This window comes from Phodopus roborovskii, unplaced genomic scaffold (genome assembly GCF_943737965.1).
Source record: "Phodopus roborovskii unplaced genomic scaffold, PHOROB, whole genome shotgun sequence".
NCBI classification, from domain to species: domain Eukaryota; kingdom Metazoa; phylum Chordata; class Mammalia; order Rodentia; family Cricetidae; genus Phodopus; species Phodopus roborovskii.
Genome location: NW_026126407.1, coordinates 2,799,135 through 2,812,503, shown reverse-complemented (window position 1 = coordinate 2,812,503; position 13,369 = coordinate 2,799,135). Strand labels below are relative to the sequence as shown.

The 13,369-nt window shown below is 40.5% G+C and overlaps 1 protein-coding gene across 1 annotated transcript in view; it reads right to left on the bottom strand.

Annotated features, from left to right (window-relative positions):
- Positions 1 to 11,511, bottom strand: part of Crlf3 (cytokine receptor like factor 3) — a 33,264-nt gene extending 21,753 nt beyond the window's left edge. Inside the window, exon 1 of the mRNA XM_051179820.1 lies at positions 11,303 to 11,511. Coding sequence (XP_051035777.1) covers positions 11,303 to 11,431 — 129 coding nt within the window. The 5' untranslated portion in view covers positions 11,432 to 11,511. The remainder of the gene's footprint in view (positions 1 to 11,302) is intronic.
- Between the last annotated feature and the right edge of the window lie 1,858 nt (positions 11,512 to 13,369).

The following is a 13,369-nucleotide window of genomic DNA, read 5'->3' as shown; positions in this document are numbered from 1 at the left end:
AGAATCCATTTCTAAACCTCTATCTGTGTATTCATCACAAATTTGCTATCTTTTGTTCACAAAATACCAACCACTGCCATTTCAAACCTGCTTTTACCATAGATAATTCTCTTCTTCAAAAAATAGTTTACAATTCAAAGCTAAGTCAACACTAATCAAACCATTTAAGTAACCAAATACATTTACTTGGCTTTATAAAAAAGTTTTAAAATAGAGGCTTCACTGATAAGAGAAGTTCCTTGTGTTTGATGTAGTTCCAGTGGTCCAGTGTGTTCATTCTTATCTCAGTGAAGCATCAAAGCTCTGAATCTGCACTGTTTACACACTGGAAAGTCAGATCTAAGACTTGAACAATTTAGCATGGCTTTACTGTCCCCTCACCTCACTCTACTGAGGTGATTTGTACTTACAGATATGATTTTAAGAAGTTTCAAGCATGATGGCACACTTCTATAACCTAAACACTTAAGAGGTAGAGGCAAGAACCAGAGGTCTATGGAGTGAGTTCCACACTAGCCAGTGTTTTATTGTGAAACAATGTTGATAAATAAATGGTTTCTAGCAAAACCAGTAAACTTAGTATTGCCTGAAGAGGCTTTCTATCATACCATCTACTTTATATATTATAGATGTATCCCAAGCTGGCCTTGAACATGATGTAAAGTTCACTCAAGGATGACCTTGAACTGACCCTTCCTGCCTCTGCCCCAAGTGTTAGGATTATACATGCATTATGTGGTGCTGTGGGTCCAACCCAGGGCTTCATGAATGCTAGGTAAACATTCTACCAACTGAATTATATAGTGCCTCAATATATCAGTCTCATATGCTACCTAGACATTAGGATGGTGCTTCTCAACTGTCCTAGATGGTCAAGACTCCTGGAATTGAATGACTCATAGGGGTCACCTAAGACCATCAGAAAACACAGATATTTACATTACAGTTATGAAGTAGCAACAAAGATAATTTTATGGTTGGACAATGCAGCAAGAGAGCTGTCCCTCCACTCCCACACTAGGGAAAGATGACCCCATCCCTCAATCTGATGGCATGGGTATAGGGAAGCTGGTTCCACCCCTCACCTGAGGGGAATGCTCCAATCTAGTGCCTAGACTGATCAGCTCAGCTACCACCCACAGCTGGGCCTGAAGTTGACCCATCCTAACATCTACCCCATCTAGAACCTGCTGGAGCTCATGAAGGAACTGGTTCTATGAAACAATAACTACAAGCTCCCCATGACTCGAGGAGGCCTACAGATATCCAAGAGGCATCTTGGTGAGGATCCAGGGATGATGGTGTCCCAGAAACCAGAGGCCTTGTACCAGACCAGTGACTCATTGTAATGCTGAATGAACAAAAAAAGTATACTGTGTGACACATCACAGCTCCAAATGCCACCAGGACAAATGAAGAGGTACTTTTGGAGGTCCTGATGCACCATGAAAGTCGTGTGATTATCATAGCAAAGAAGACAAATGGAGAAGGGGGAAGACAGAAGATGGTGGTATGGGCAAGAAGAGATAGGAGAAAAAGGAAGATTGAGTTAAGTTAGGCCTCTAATGGGAGTCCTACTAATTAACACTAAAGTTCTGAGAAGTAAACACTCTACCTTAAGCATCTGCTGTAATCTGACAGCAGTATTAAGATCTTTGCTGGCACCAGCTTTGGTGGTCCACGCCTTTAGTCCCAGCACTAGGGAGGCAGAGGCAGGCAGAAGATATCTGTGAGTTGGAGGCCAGCCTGGTCTACAGAGCTAGTTCCAGGATAGTCTCCAAAGCAATACAGAGAAATCCTGTCTTGAAAAACAAAAACAAAAACAAAAAACAAAAAAAAAAAAAAAAGACAACAAACCAAAAACCAACCAATCAACCAAAAAGCATCTTTGCTGGATAAAACCAGAACTGCCTAATTCCATCCCACTTAAATCCCAGAACTTTTTTTTGGAAGGGGTGTGTTAAAAAAAAAAGTGACTAACTATGTAGCCTTGGCCTGGAACTCATCATTTTCCTAGAATTCCTCCTCCCTCATTATTGCTAGGATCATGAATGTGTCGCACCAGGGACCTAAAAATCTTTGCTTCTAAGATGCTGAAATTTTGCAATACAGCAGGAAATAACCAAAACATATGATGAGACATGTTTAACTCTTGATTAACTGAATTAATGAATAGAATGTATATAATCAAGATTGCAATCTAAGAGGGAGCTCTACAAAAATACACCCACATTTATAAAGGCTTTCATTCACATGTTTATTAAGGCCTATTATGTGCCATGAACTGGGGTTGTAAAAATGAATAAGGCATAATCTTGCCTCTTTGCTGGGCATGGTGGCACATGCTCACAATCACAGCATCCCAGAGCCTGAGGCAGGAATACCACAAGTTTCAAGCCAGCCTACCTCACAAACCAAAAAGAACTTTCATTTTGGGAAAGGACATAGAAAGTTTCCCACACTGTAATAAAATATATTATTTTCATATAAATGGGACAACCAAAACCTGCCACCAGGAGTCAAAAACAGCATTTTGCTGGGGAAAACCATAGCAAACATTTAAAAAATAAGCTATCAGTAAAAGCAAGAGATGTCATCTTGAATAACAATATTTAGTAGTTTATATCATTGTAGTTAATGCTAATTGAGAACATTCTATGTCCCAGACATTATGCTAACCACTTTAAATGCACCCTTTGAAATTTGTATTTATTAGTATTCTGTGTGTATATGATGGGAGTGGTCACATGCACCACCATATTCATTAGAAGGTCAGAGGATAACTTTGTGGATTTGGGTCTGTCCTTTCACTTTTATGTATGTTCCAGAGATCAAATTCATGTCCTCAAGCATGAGCAACCAGCACTTTACTTCCTGAGCCATTTCATTCACCACAGTACTTATTTTATATTTATTTATTTATTTACTTGTTTATTTATTTATTTATTTATTTATTTATTTATTTGAGACAAGAGCCTCTCTACATACATAGCCCTGGCTGTCATTAAACTCTCTGTAGAGCAGGCTGGCCTCAAACTCAGAGATACACCTGGCTCTGCCTCCTAAGGGCTGCGATTAAAGATTATGTGACCACACCCAGCTGTACTTATTTTTATTCTAATCTTTAATTACAGATAAGGAAACATGATCAGGAAAGTCAGATTTCACTAGATCTCCTGAATAGAAAGTGTATGCAGTAATTAATATAACACTGACAGCCCTCAACAATAAAAGATTATCCCTACACTTGATGGACTTTCGAGAAAGCAAATTAGCTGTACTTACAGTTTAAAATAAAGTGCAGTCTTATATCAAAATGATATGTATGATGGGGGCTGCAGAGACAGCTGATTAGTTAAGTATACACACTACTCTTGGAGAAGACCTGGGCTTGGTCTCCAGCACCCACATGGCAGATAAAAGCCACCGGTAACTCCAACTCTAGAGGATTAGAAAATTTTTTCTGGCCCTCACAGGCACTGCATGCATACGAAGTACAGATATGCAGGCAAATACCCATACATATAAAAAATTACACACACACACACACACACACACACACACGAGAGGAATGGCTCAAAAGCTACAAAAGCACTAACTAACTGCTCTTTTGAAGGGCCTGGGGTTCAGTTCCTAACACCTGTATCAGGCAGCTCACAAATACTTGTAACTCCAGTTCCAATGGCTTCAACACCCCCTTCTGGCCTGACACTGAATGAATGTGGTGCAGACATTCACTTGGCCATGCACACACCTCTCAAAAATAAGTAAATAATTTCAGAAACTGGTGTATATGCAGGCCAGGAAATAGTGGCATACACCTTAATCCCAGCACTCAGGAAGCAGAGGCAGGTGGATCTCTGAGTTCAATGCCAGCCTGGTCTACAGAGTGAGTTCCAAAACAGCCAGAGCTACACAGAGAAACCCTATCTTGAAAAAGGGATGCACCATCACAAACAGCAACCTTTTATGTTTGTTTGTTTTTTAAGAAAACAGTCTTAATAAATGCTTATACTGCTAACCAAAAGAAAATATTAGATATATGGTTACATATAGAGCAGTTTCTCACCTCTACAGAATATGCATTGACAGATACATCAAAATGTTAACTACAGCTGTCCACAACTATAATTATGAGCTATTTTCTTTATTACTTTACATGTTCTTAGCTTTCCCTAGACCTAGATTTAATGCTTTATTAGGCTACTAAAACAGTGTTACTGCTGTACCAAATTACATCCAAACAGATTCCTATACTGTTTTCAAAATGGTAACAGAAGGGGAAGTGAGAGATAAAAGCAGCAATAATAGCTTTCTTTTCTTCACTGAGCTACTAAGACTTCCTGTCTTGGTTTTCTGTAATAACCCATGTTTTTCTTCATGAGTCTTTGGTTTGTTTTGTGTCTTTAACTCTTGTGGTAATAAATAGAGAACCTAATCTTCCAAAACCAAAAACAAACAAAAAACTAATTAAATCTTTAAAAAGTAGTCTTAAAATCAATTATCTTTAAAAAAAAATAAAATAAAAAACTAAGCTAGGCATAACACTGTGACATAGTTTCTAACAGGACAAGTGCAAGAGGACCTTCTGAGCCTAGAAATTTAGCTCAGGGAGATACTGCCTCCAAAACAAAAGCAAGCAGGGTACCCATGGAATTGCCTGTCATCCCAGCACACTTGAGAAGGAGGCAGGAGAATAACAAGGTTTGAGGCCAGCCTGGACTACACAGTGGATTCTAGACCATCAGAGATACAATGAGACCATCCTTCAAAGACCGACCAACCAAAGAAAAGAAATACACAAAAATAAATTATAAATAAAAACAAAGTACATATAAACTTATTCATTGACTGGCTACATTATAGATATTAAAAGATGCTAGCCAGAGTAGTGGGATGAATCAATAATATAAACTAACCGGAGGCAGATGCAGGCAGGAGAATGGACAGCCACCCTGTGGGCTTATTGCCACAAAAAGTCATGCTAGGTAAGCATTGGCTTATGATCATCAATTATTCATCTGGACATGTTGACACAAGGGGCTGCAGAGGCAGGAGGATCTCTGTGAGTTCAAGCGTAGCCTGGTCTACATCGTGAATTCCACGACAGCCAGAGCCATATAGAGACCCTGTCTCAATAAACAAACAAACAAACAAATAAACAAATAAAGTAAGATCATCAGTTATTCCCTTGTATTTTTCGTATAATTATCTAACATACAAATGTACTATACTTCAAACACTATTTTGAAACAGGGACTCGCTAGGTCCCTCAGGCTAAGGTAGAACTTTCCAGCCTCCTCCTCTAGCTTAAAATCTAGGATTTCCAAAATACACCACAATGCTCCATACAACATTTTAATCTTGAAAGAAAAAAACATGGCAACTTAGAAAATTCACTTACTTTAAACCCTGGAAATCAATGAAGGTCTATTGAAATAATTAAAGTACTCTGAATATGTGCACCTCATTCTTTAATGTGTCCTTTTAAAAATTTATTTCATTTTAATTATATGTATGTATGTGTTCATGAGTGCAGGCACTGTGGAGGCCAAGGGAATTGCATCCCCTGGAGTTACAAGTGGTTTTAAGCCACTTGACATGGATGCTGGGGACAGAACCTAGGTCCTCTGCAAGAGCTGTATGAACTCTAAAACACTGAACCATCTCTACAGCCCTTTAATGTGTTTTCTTATCTCACCTAGGGATCTTGCTAAAGTAGATTCAATGGGTCTAGTGTCTGAAGCCTAAGACTGTACATTCTTTTTGAGATGAAGTCACTGATGTAAGTCATGGACCACAGTTATAATAGCAAGTACTCAGGGGTCACCACTGGCCACAGCTGGGTAGAGCCTTCACCAAACAGTACCTCAATCAGATCTCAGCATATAGACTGAGGGAGCAAAGATTTGTGTTGGTTAATGCCCGGAGGCTAAAGAAATCACCCTACTAAAGAACACAGGAAAGGTAAAATAGTAATTTTAGAAGATACACTATACACACAGATTCAAACACTGGCATTTCTCACTGTAGGTGCTTTCTGATATTTCACACTGACCCTCCCCATCAGTGATGAAAGACAAGAGCTTCTAGAGCTGTAAAACTCAAGTGTTAGGCCTAAGACTGTAGCAATGTCCTTGAAGTACTACTGCTGTTAGGCCTGAGTGGATGGTTGGCATCCTTGATCTTTGATCTTGGCTTATAAACAGAAACAACACTGTTCTAGAAATAGCCCAAGTGATGAAAAATACAGTGGACATAAAATCTTAAAAAACAAAAAACAAACAAACAAACAAAAACTACACCACAACTCAGACTCCTCTTGTTTGTTTTTAGGGGTGATAACCTACTTATTGGGCACCAAAGATAAGAGTAAATTCATGAAGGTTTATTTCCCTGATCTCAGTATACAGGACTTAGAATGGGATTTAATTTCTTTGGTATTCACTCCTTAGTACCAAGGATTCCAGAGAGGTATAGACAACTGTTCTTACGGACTCCCACATCAGAATAGGCTGCTGTGAACATGATCTGCTTTCCCGACAACCAAACTCATCTCTAGCCTTTAATTGGGTGACAGGTCTGTACTAGTGGCATTTCAGAGGTGGAGGCAGGAGTTAAGATCATCTTCAACTAAAAATCATATTCAAAGCCTACCTAGAAACATGAAAATTTGTCTCAAAAAAGCAAACAAACAAACAAAAAAACAAAACAGTAAGTTAGAGACAACCCTTGCATTCCTACACAGAACTTCCTTTTCTCTAAAGACAGAGGGCAGGGCCAAAAGTTAACCACAGAGAAGAAACTGCTACATGTTTTTGACAGCATAAGTTAAAAGATTTTTATCCTTCTTCCCCCAGACTTTCATAAACACCATTTCTTGACGATCGACAAAAATTTATGAGAAAAATTTAAATGGTAAGAAACCAAAGAAAATATATGCCAAGAATTTATGAAACAGTTAAACAAATCTTAAATGAAAAGTTACCACATGATCTCATAATTGGTAGGTATATTCTAAAAAAAAAAAAAAAAATGAACTGAAAACAAGTGCACATAAAAAACTGTACTAAGTCAGGTGGATCTCTGACAACCTGGTCTACAGAGCGAGTTCCAGGGCAGGCTCCAAAGCTACACAGAGATACCCTGTCTAGGAAAACAAAAACAAAACCAAACTGTACAGAGATATTTGTAATTCATAATTGTCAAAAAGTAGAATAAACCCCATTGTCTACCAACTGGTAAATGGATAAATAACACAAGATTTATTCATATCACAAATATTATTCATCCACAAAAGGACTAAGTACTAAGAAATGCTCTAAGAAGAACTAAGATGAACTCTGAAATACATTCGTTTTGTTTGTTTTTCAAGACACGAGTTTCTCCATATAGTATTGGCTATTTTTTGTAACTCACTCTGTAGACCAGGCTCAGAGATCTGCCTGCCTCTGCCTCTCAAATGCTGGGATTTAAAGGCACTGTATGCCCAGTTGAAAATACATTCTAAGCTAAGAAAGCCCGCCACAAAGGACTACATGTTGCATGATTCTGTTTATACAACACGCCTAGAATAGGAGCTAAGGATATAGGTCCTTGACTACCACTTAAATTAGGAATGATGGTGTGTATGCTTGTAGTCCAAGAATTTGGAAGGATCAGAAGTCTGAGGTCATATTTGGCTACACAGAGAGTTCAAGGCCAGCCTGGGCTACATGAGACCTTGTTGGAAGGAAGGAAGCTGAGGAGGAAGGAGGAGGAAAAAGGAAAGGTCCAAAATAGGTAAATCCATAAAACAGATAATAAGCCAGGTGGTGATGGCACACATCTTTAATCCCAGCACTCAGGAGGCAGAGGCAGTCAGATTTCTGTCAGTTAGAGGCCAACCTGGTCTACAGAGCAAATTCCAGGACAGGATCTAAAGCTACACAGCAACCCTGTATCAGAAAAAAAGAAAAAAAACTAATAAACAAACAAATAGAAGATAATAGTTTAGGTTGTTATTAGGTTACTTAAAGTGAAAATTGGTAAATTAAAGTATTTCTGGAGAATAATGAAAATATTCTGAAATTAACACATCATGATGACTAAACAATTTTTAACTAACTTTTTAATTATTATTTTTTAATGTGTTTGGATATTTTGCATGCTCAAGAGAGAGAGAGAGAGAGTGTGTGTGTGTAGGCCAGAAAAGGGTGTAGAACTGGAGTAATGTCTGTAATTTGCCATGTGGATGCTAGGAATTGAACCAGGTCCTATGGAAAAGCAGCCAGTAACCTTAAGCTCCGAGCCATCTCTCCAGTCCCAATAGCTAAACAATTTTATAAATACAATAAGCCACTGAATAAATTTCATGATGTGAATTTTATTTCAAGTTAAAAAAAAAAAAAAGAAGAAGAAGAGGGCCTAGAAAGATAGCTCCAGCTGAGAGCACTGTTCTTCCAGAGGACCTGGGTTCAATTCCCAGTACCCACATGGCAGCTCACAACTGCCTATAACTCCAGTTCCAAGGGATCTGACACATTCATACCAATGCACATAAAATGAAGTTAAGAAAATTAAAAAATAAAGAATCACGAGCTTAGGGTATATCTCTGTGGCAAAGCATTTATATGAGGCCTTGGAGTCCATCCCCTCTCAAAGAAAAGTCATAAGGAGCTCTGAGTTCAAGGCCAGCCTGATCTACAGAGCAAGTTCCAGGACAGCCAGAGCTACACAGAGAAACCCTGTCTCAAAAAAAAAAGTCAAAAGCAAGTAAAAACATACCCAGTGAAGCATCCCTTCTTCTCTAGTCTTCTTATCCTTCCTAAAACAACATTTCTACTCAAAAAAAAAAAAAAAAAAAAAAAAAAAAAAAAAAACCCATATACTTGATGGTGTTAATCTGAAAATGACTGGAACTCTAAAAATATCCTAGACACCAAACAAAGGCACCTTTTATTTTGATAATATTTTTGTAACAGAATTTTCTAAAAATTTGACTTGATAGGACTCTTATTCTACAAATCCAAACAAGCAAAATGAGTTAGAAGTAGCTGTGGTAACTCACAACTAGAACAAAACACATTCCAGTTGACAAAGGCGACTGACACTATAACTTGGGGTAGTCAGAATGTAGTGTCATCAGAAATCCAAACTGTGATGGATGTGTTCTCATTTTCTGTGTCAAGCATGACACAATGCCTTTCAAAAACAAAACAAAATGAAAAACATACCAAACCACACTAATTACAGGAGTATGTTATGTTCTGTATTTAAATTATTGGATTCAAAGTATAATTGCTCAAGAGGAAGAGCAGTTTTCCAGCATACCTAGTGTCATAGGTTCCATGCCCAACACAAAAGGAAAATAAATATAAAATGAAAGAACATAGGTTTAGATTTTTTTTTTTTTTCCAGAGCTGTGGATCTATTAGGCAAATGTTCTATCACTGAGCCACACCCATACACCCAGGTTTAGATACTGAACAGTTTAACTATCTAAGGTGGGGATCACATTAAAAACTACACTTAATATATACACAAGAAATTAATGAGTACTACACCCAGGTGCTTACTTCATTCTTCTAGTGCCAACCCTAATGCTTCTTAGTTGCTGGGGCAGTTAAACAACAGCCATGCTTATGTAGAAGATATCTGAACTGGCTGTAGCATTAGTCACTGATCAAGGGGTACTTTAACCAAGAGTAGTGGAAAATGCCTGTTATCCCAGTACTCCGGAGTCTGAGGCAGGAGTATTTCTAGTTTGCTATTTGTCAGTCTGGGCAACATAATGAGTCCCAGGACAGCCTTAACTACTTATTAAGAGTTGTATTAAAAAAAAAAAAATGCTGGGTAGTGGTGACCCATGCCCTTAATTCTAGCAATCTGGAAGCTGAGGCAGGTGGATCTCTGAGTTTGAGGCTAGTCTACTGTACCAAACTAATTCCAGGACAGCCAGGGCTACACAGAGAAACCCTGTCTCAAACAAACAAAAACTTAATTAAAGTTAGAGGGGGCAGAGTTAGAGGTGGATATGATAAAAATATACTGTACACATGAGAGTCTCAGACTAAACAATATTATGTGAAGAAGTACTTTAAGCTTTTTTTTTTGAATTTTGAACATTTATTTCAAAATACTAGAAGGAATAATGCATATGCTTTCAAAAGGAAATCCAGATGTGTGCAATAGAAGACCTTGAAAGTATTCACCAAATCAGGTTTAATCATAAGTCATATATTCAGATTCTGATCCCAGTTTTTTTTTTTTTTTGCTTGTTTGTTTGTTTTTGCTAAAATAATGATGCCTGGTTATCAAACATTCAAAAACATAAAACCCAAAGCTTATGGAGAAGTCTTAGTGATGAAGACATTCAAAGGCACTGTTATAACAGCGCTGTTACCATTTTCAGGTTCTACACAGCAGCATGGGCTTTAGTTACCAGCGGGATGATACACATTCGCAGCAAATTAGGCCTAGAGAAATTCTAATGGAATTCCATTTGTTCAAAAAGCATTAACTAAGCATTTAATATTACCCTGGGAGATTATCTGTCTTATCTAGCATTAGCAGAGGGCTATCTTTTTCTGTATACGTTTGAGAGTGGAGAGGAGCCATGTGGCTTTCCTCTATCTTTCCTGGCCCTTTCCTTGTGGAGAGATAACTACACCACTTGAAAGTATATTTAGTTTTTCCTTTTAGCGGTCCTTTCCTTAAATCTGTTTTTTCTACTTCCCTTCACCTTTGTATACCCTCCCTGAAACATCTTGTTTTCCTCCTTCTGCCCTTTGAACATCCTTGAAGCCAACTTCTAGCCTGTCTAGAGATTGCTCTAAATAATATTTCAAGATATTTGCGATCATGTGAGATCTTCAAGTATTAACCCCATTCATTCAGCATTAATGTTATCGCTGCTCAACCTCTCCCTTTCTCCTTAACTTCGTCCCTTTCCGTGTCTACTTCGTCTCCACTTTTACAGGTCACTGCCCTGAGGCTCTCTAAACTGAGTATCTACCTCAGGTATCCCCTCACTATGCCCTCCTCTTACTCCCGACTCTCTCCGGTCATTACTTAGGGAGCCCTCGCTCGGATTTTGCTCCGGTGGCTCAACCTCCGACGCCACCCCACTACCACCAAAGGGGCTGAGGAACGCTCCCCGTACCCTTCCTCGGTCCCCCAAACTTGACTCCACTTCAAGAGCTCTGTCCACCTCACCATGACCCGCCTCCAACAGGTCGGCGTCCGCCTTGCCCTCAGAGCCCCCGCCGCGCGCGCCCACCCTATGGCCCGCGCCCTCCAAGGCCCGCAGCGGCCCTCCGACCTGCCTCTGCGCCTCCCGCAGCCCCTGCAGCCGCTGGCCCAGCTCCCGCCGGTAGCTCTGCGCCGCCTCCACGTTCTCGCGGGCTTCTTGTAGCAGCACCTCCGGCTCCGGTTCCATCGTGCCCCTCATCCGGCTACGCTGCCCGCCGGGTTCCCGACTGCGCCGGGTTCCCGCGAGCGGCCCTGCGCGGCCTCGCGCAGCGGAAGCGCCGCCCCGCCCTGCCCTGCCCGTCACACCACGCCCCCCCGCTGCCGCTTGATTGACAGGCGACGGGGAGGGATGCGTCCTGGTCAGAAAGAGTGGGAACTGTGGCGCCGCCTACTCCCGCCTGTGTGCTGCGCAGGCCCGTGTGCTTCCTCAGGAAACGAGTGGAGGCATTAGTAGAAGCACGTGAACACGTCGCTCGAGCGCTTCCCACTTCTAATCTCACGGCGCTGCGTTATCTGTCATGCACAGAGGAGGAAGTGCAGGGACACGGGGGAATCTTCTCTCCCTCAAAAGCTCAGTGCATGATCCGCAGAGTCGAAGCTCTGGCCCTTAAATTGTCGCTGTACTATCTCCCTAGTAAATGCCAGCAGGCCAGCTGAGTCAGACATTTTAGGAGGGTACTGAAATCCAGGTGCCACCACCTAGCTACTTTAAGGAGGGAGGTAAGAGGGAGGCCCAAGTGATGACCTGTACAGGGATCCTGGCAGAAGTTCAAGCGGCTGTTGGCACGCTTTTTTCTATGAGGTCGACTAGTAAATATCCACTTGGCATGTGCTAAATTGTGTGCTTCAATGTGTTAAGTAAATAGGTGTGACCATGTGCAGTAAAATAACTTGTCCCTGAGGATCTGCATGCTCCTGTAGTCCCAGCTACGGGAGAGGCTGGAGAGAGTGGGTTGCTTGGAATGGGGAGTTAGAGGCCAGATTGGGCAACAAGGCTGAAAAAGTAAACTTTTGAATACTGAAAATTAGATTTGAAGTAAATTTCACATGTCACAACATGGTCTCTGTATTTTTTTTTTTCTAACTATTCAAAAAGGCAAAAGTGATTTGTTCAAAAACTGGCTGGGCTGGGCGTTGGTGGCACATGCCTTCAGTCACAGCACTCAGGAAGCAGAGGCAAGAGGATCTCTGGAGTTTGAGGCCAGCCTGGTCTACAGAGCAAGTTCCAGGACAACCTCCAAAGCAATACAAAGAAACCCGTCTGAAAAGAAAACCAAAAAAAAAAAAAAAAAAAAAAAAAAAAAAAAAACACACACACACACACACACACAAAAAAAAAAACAACAACAACAAAAAACCTGGCTGGATTTGAGTCCTAGACCATAGTTGGTGACCCATAACCCAAAGTTTCAGATATGTAAATTGTCTTTACCAGGGCTAGATACTGTCCATGATTGTCTCAGGATTACGCAATGAATCTGTATTAGAGGCCAGATCTCAGATGTTCTGGCCCAGACTACTGCTCTTCCTACATATGGGATGGACACAGGGACATGTACCTGTAATCCCAGCTCTTGGGGGGAGGGGATCAGGAGCCCAAGATAATTCTCTGGTTGTTTGGTAGTTAGGTTGTAGGCAGCCTGAGGGAGTTATTTTGAGACCCTGTCAAAAGTGGGTAAAGGGAGGAAGAGAGGAGAAAGGAGGAAATAAAAGAATACTTGAAAGTAAGGAAAACAGCTTGTGGTGGCACAGACTTTAATCCCACCACTGGAGAGGCAGAGGTAGGCAAATCTCTGAGTTTGAGGCCAGCCTGGTTTACAGAGTGAGTTCCACTACAGCCAGAGCTACACAGAGAAACCCTGTTAAAATAAATAAATAAAGAAAGAAAGAAAGAAAGAAAGAAAGAAAGAAAAGAAAATAGAAGGGAAGCCCATTTGAAAGAAAAACAAAGGAGAGGCCAGGGGAACTCTTTATCCTAAAGATAAGGTAGCCTGCTCCTTAGTAGACAGTTGGTATCTGCTTAATGAATTAAAGCATTAACTAAGTAAGCAGAAAGCAGTGGGGAAAGCAGGAAAGAACAGTGCTGCCCCAGATAGGACAAAGTGAGAAAGAACAAACTTGGAGATAGAAGAAACAA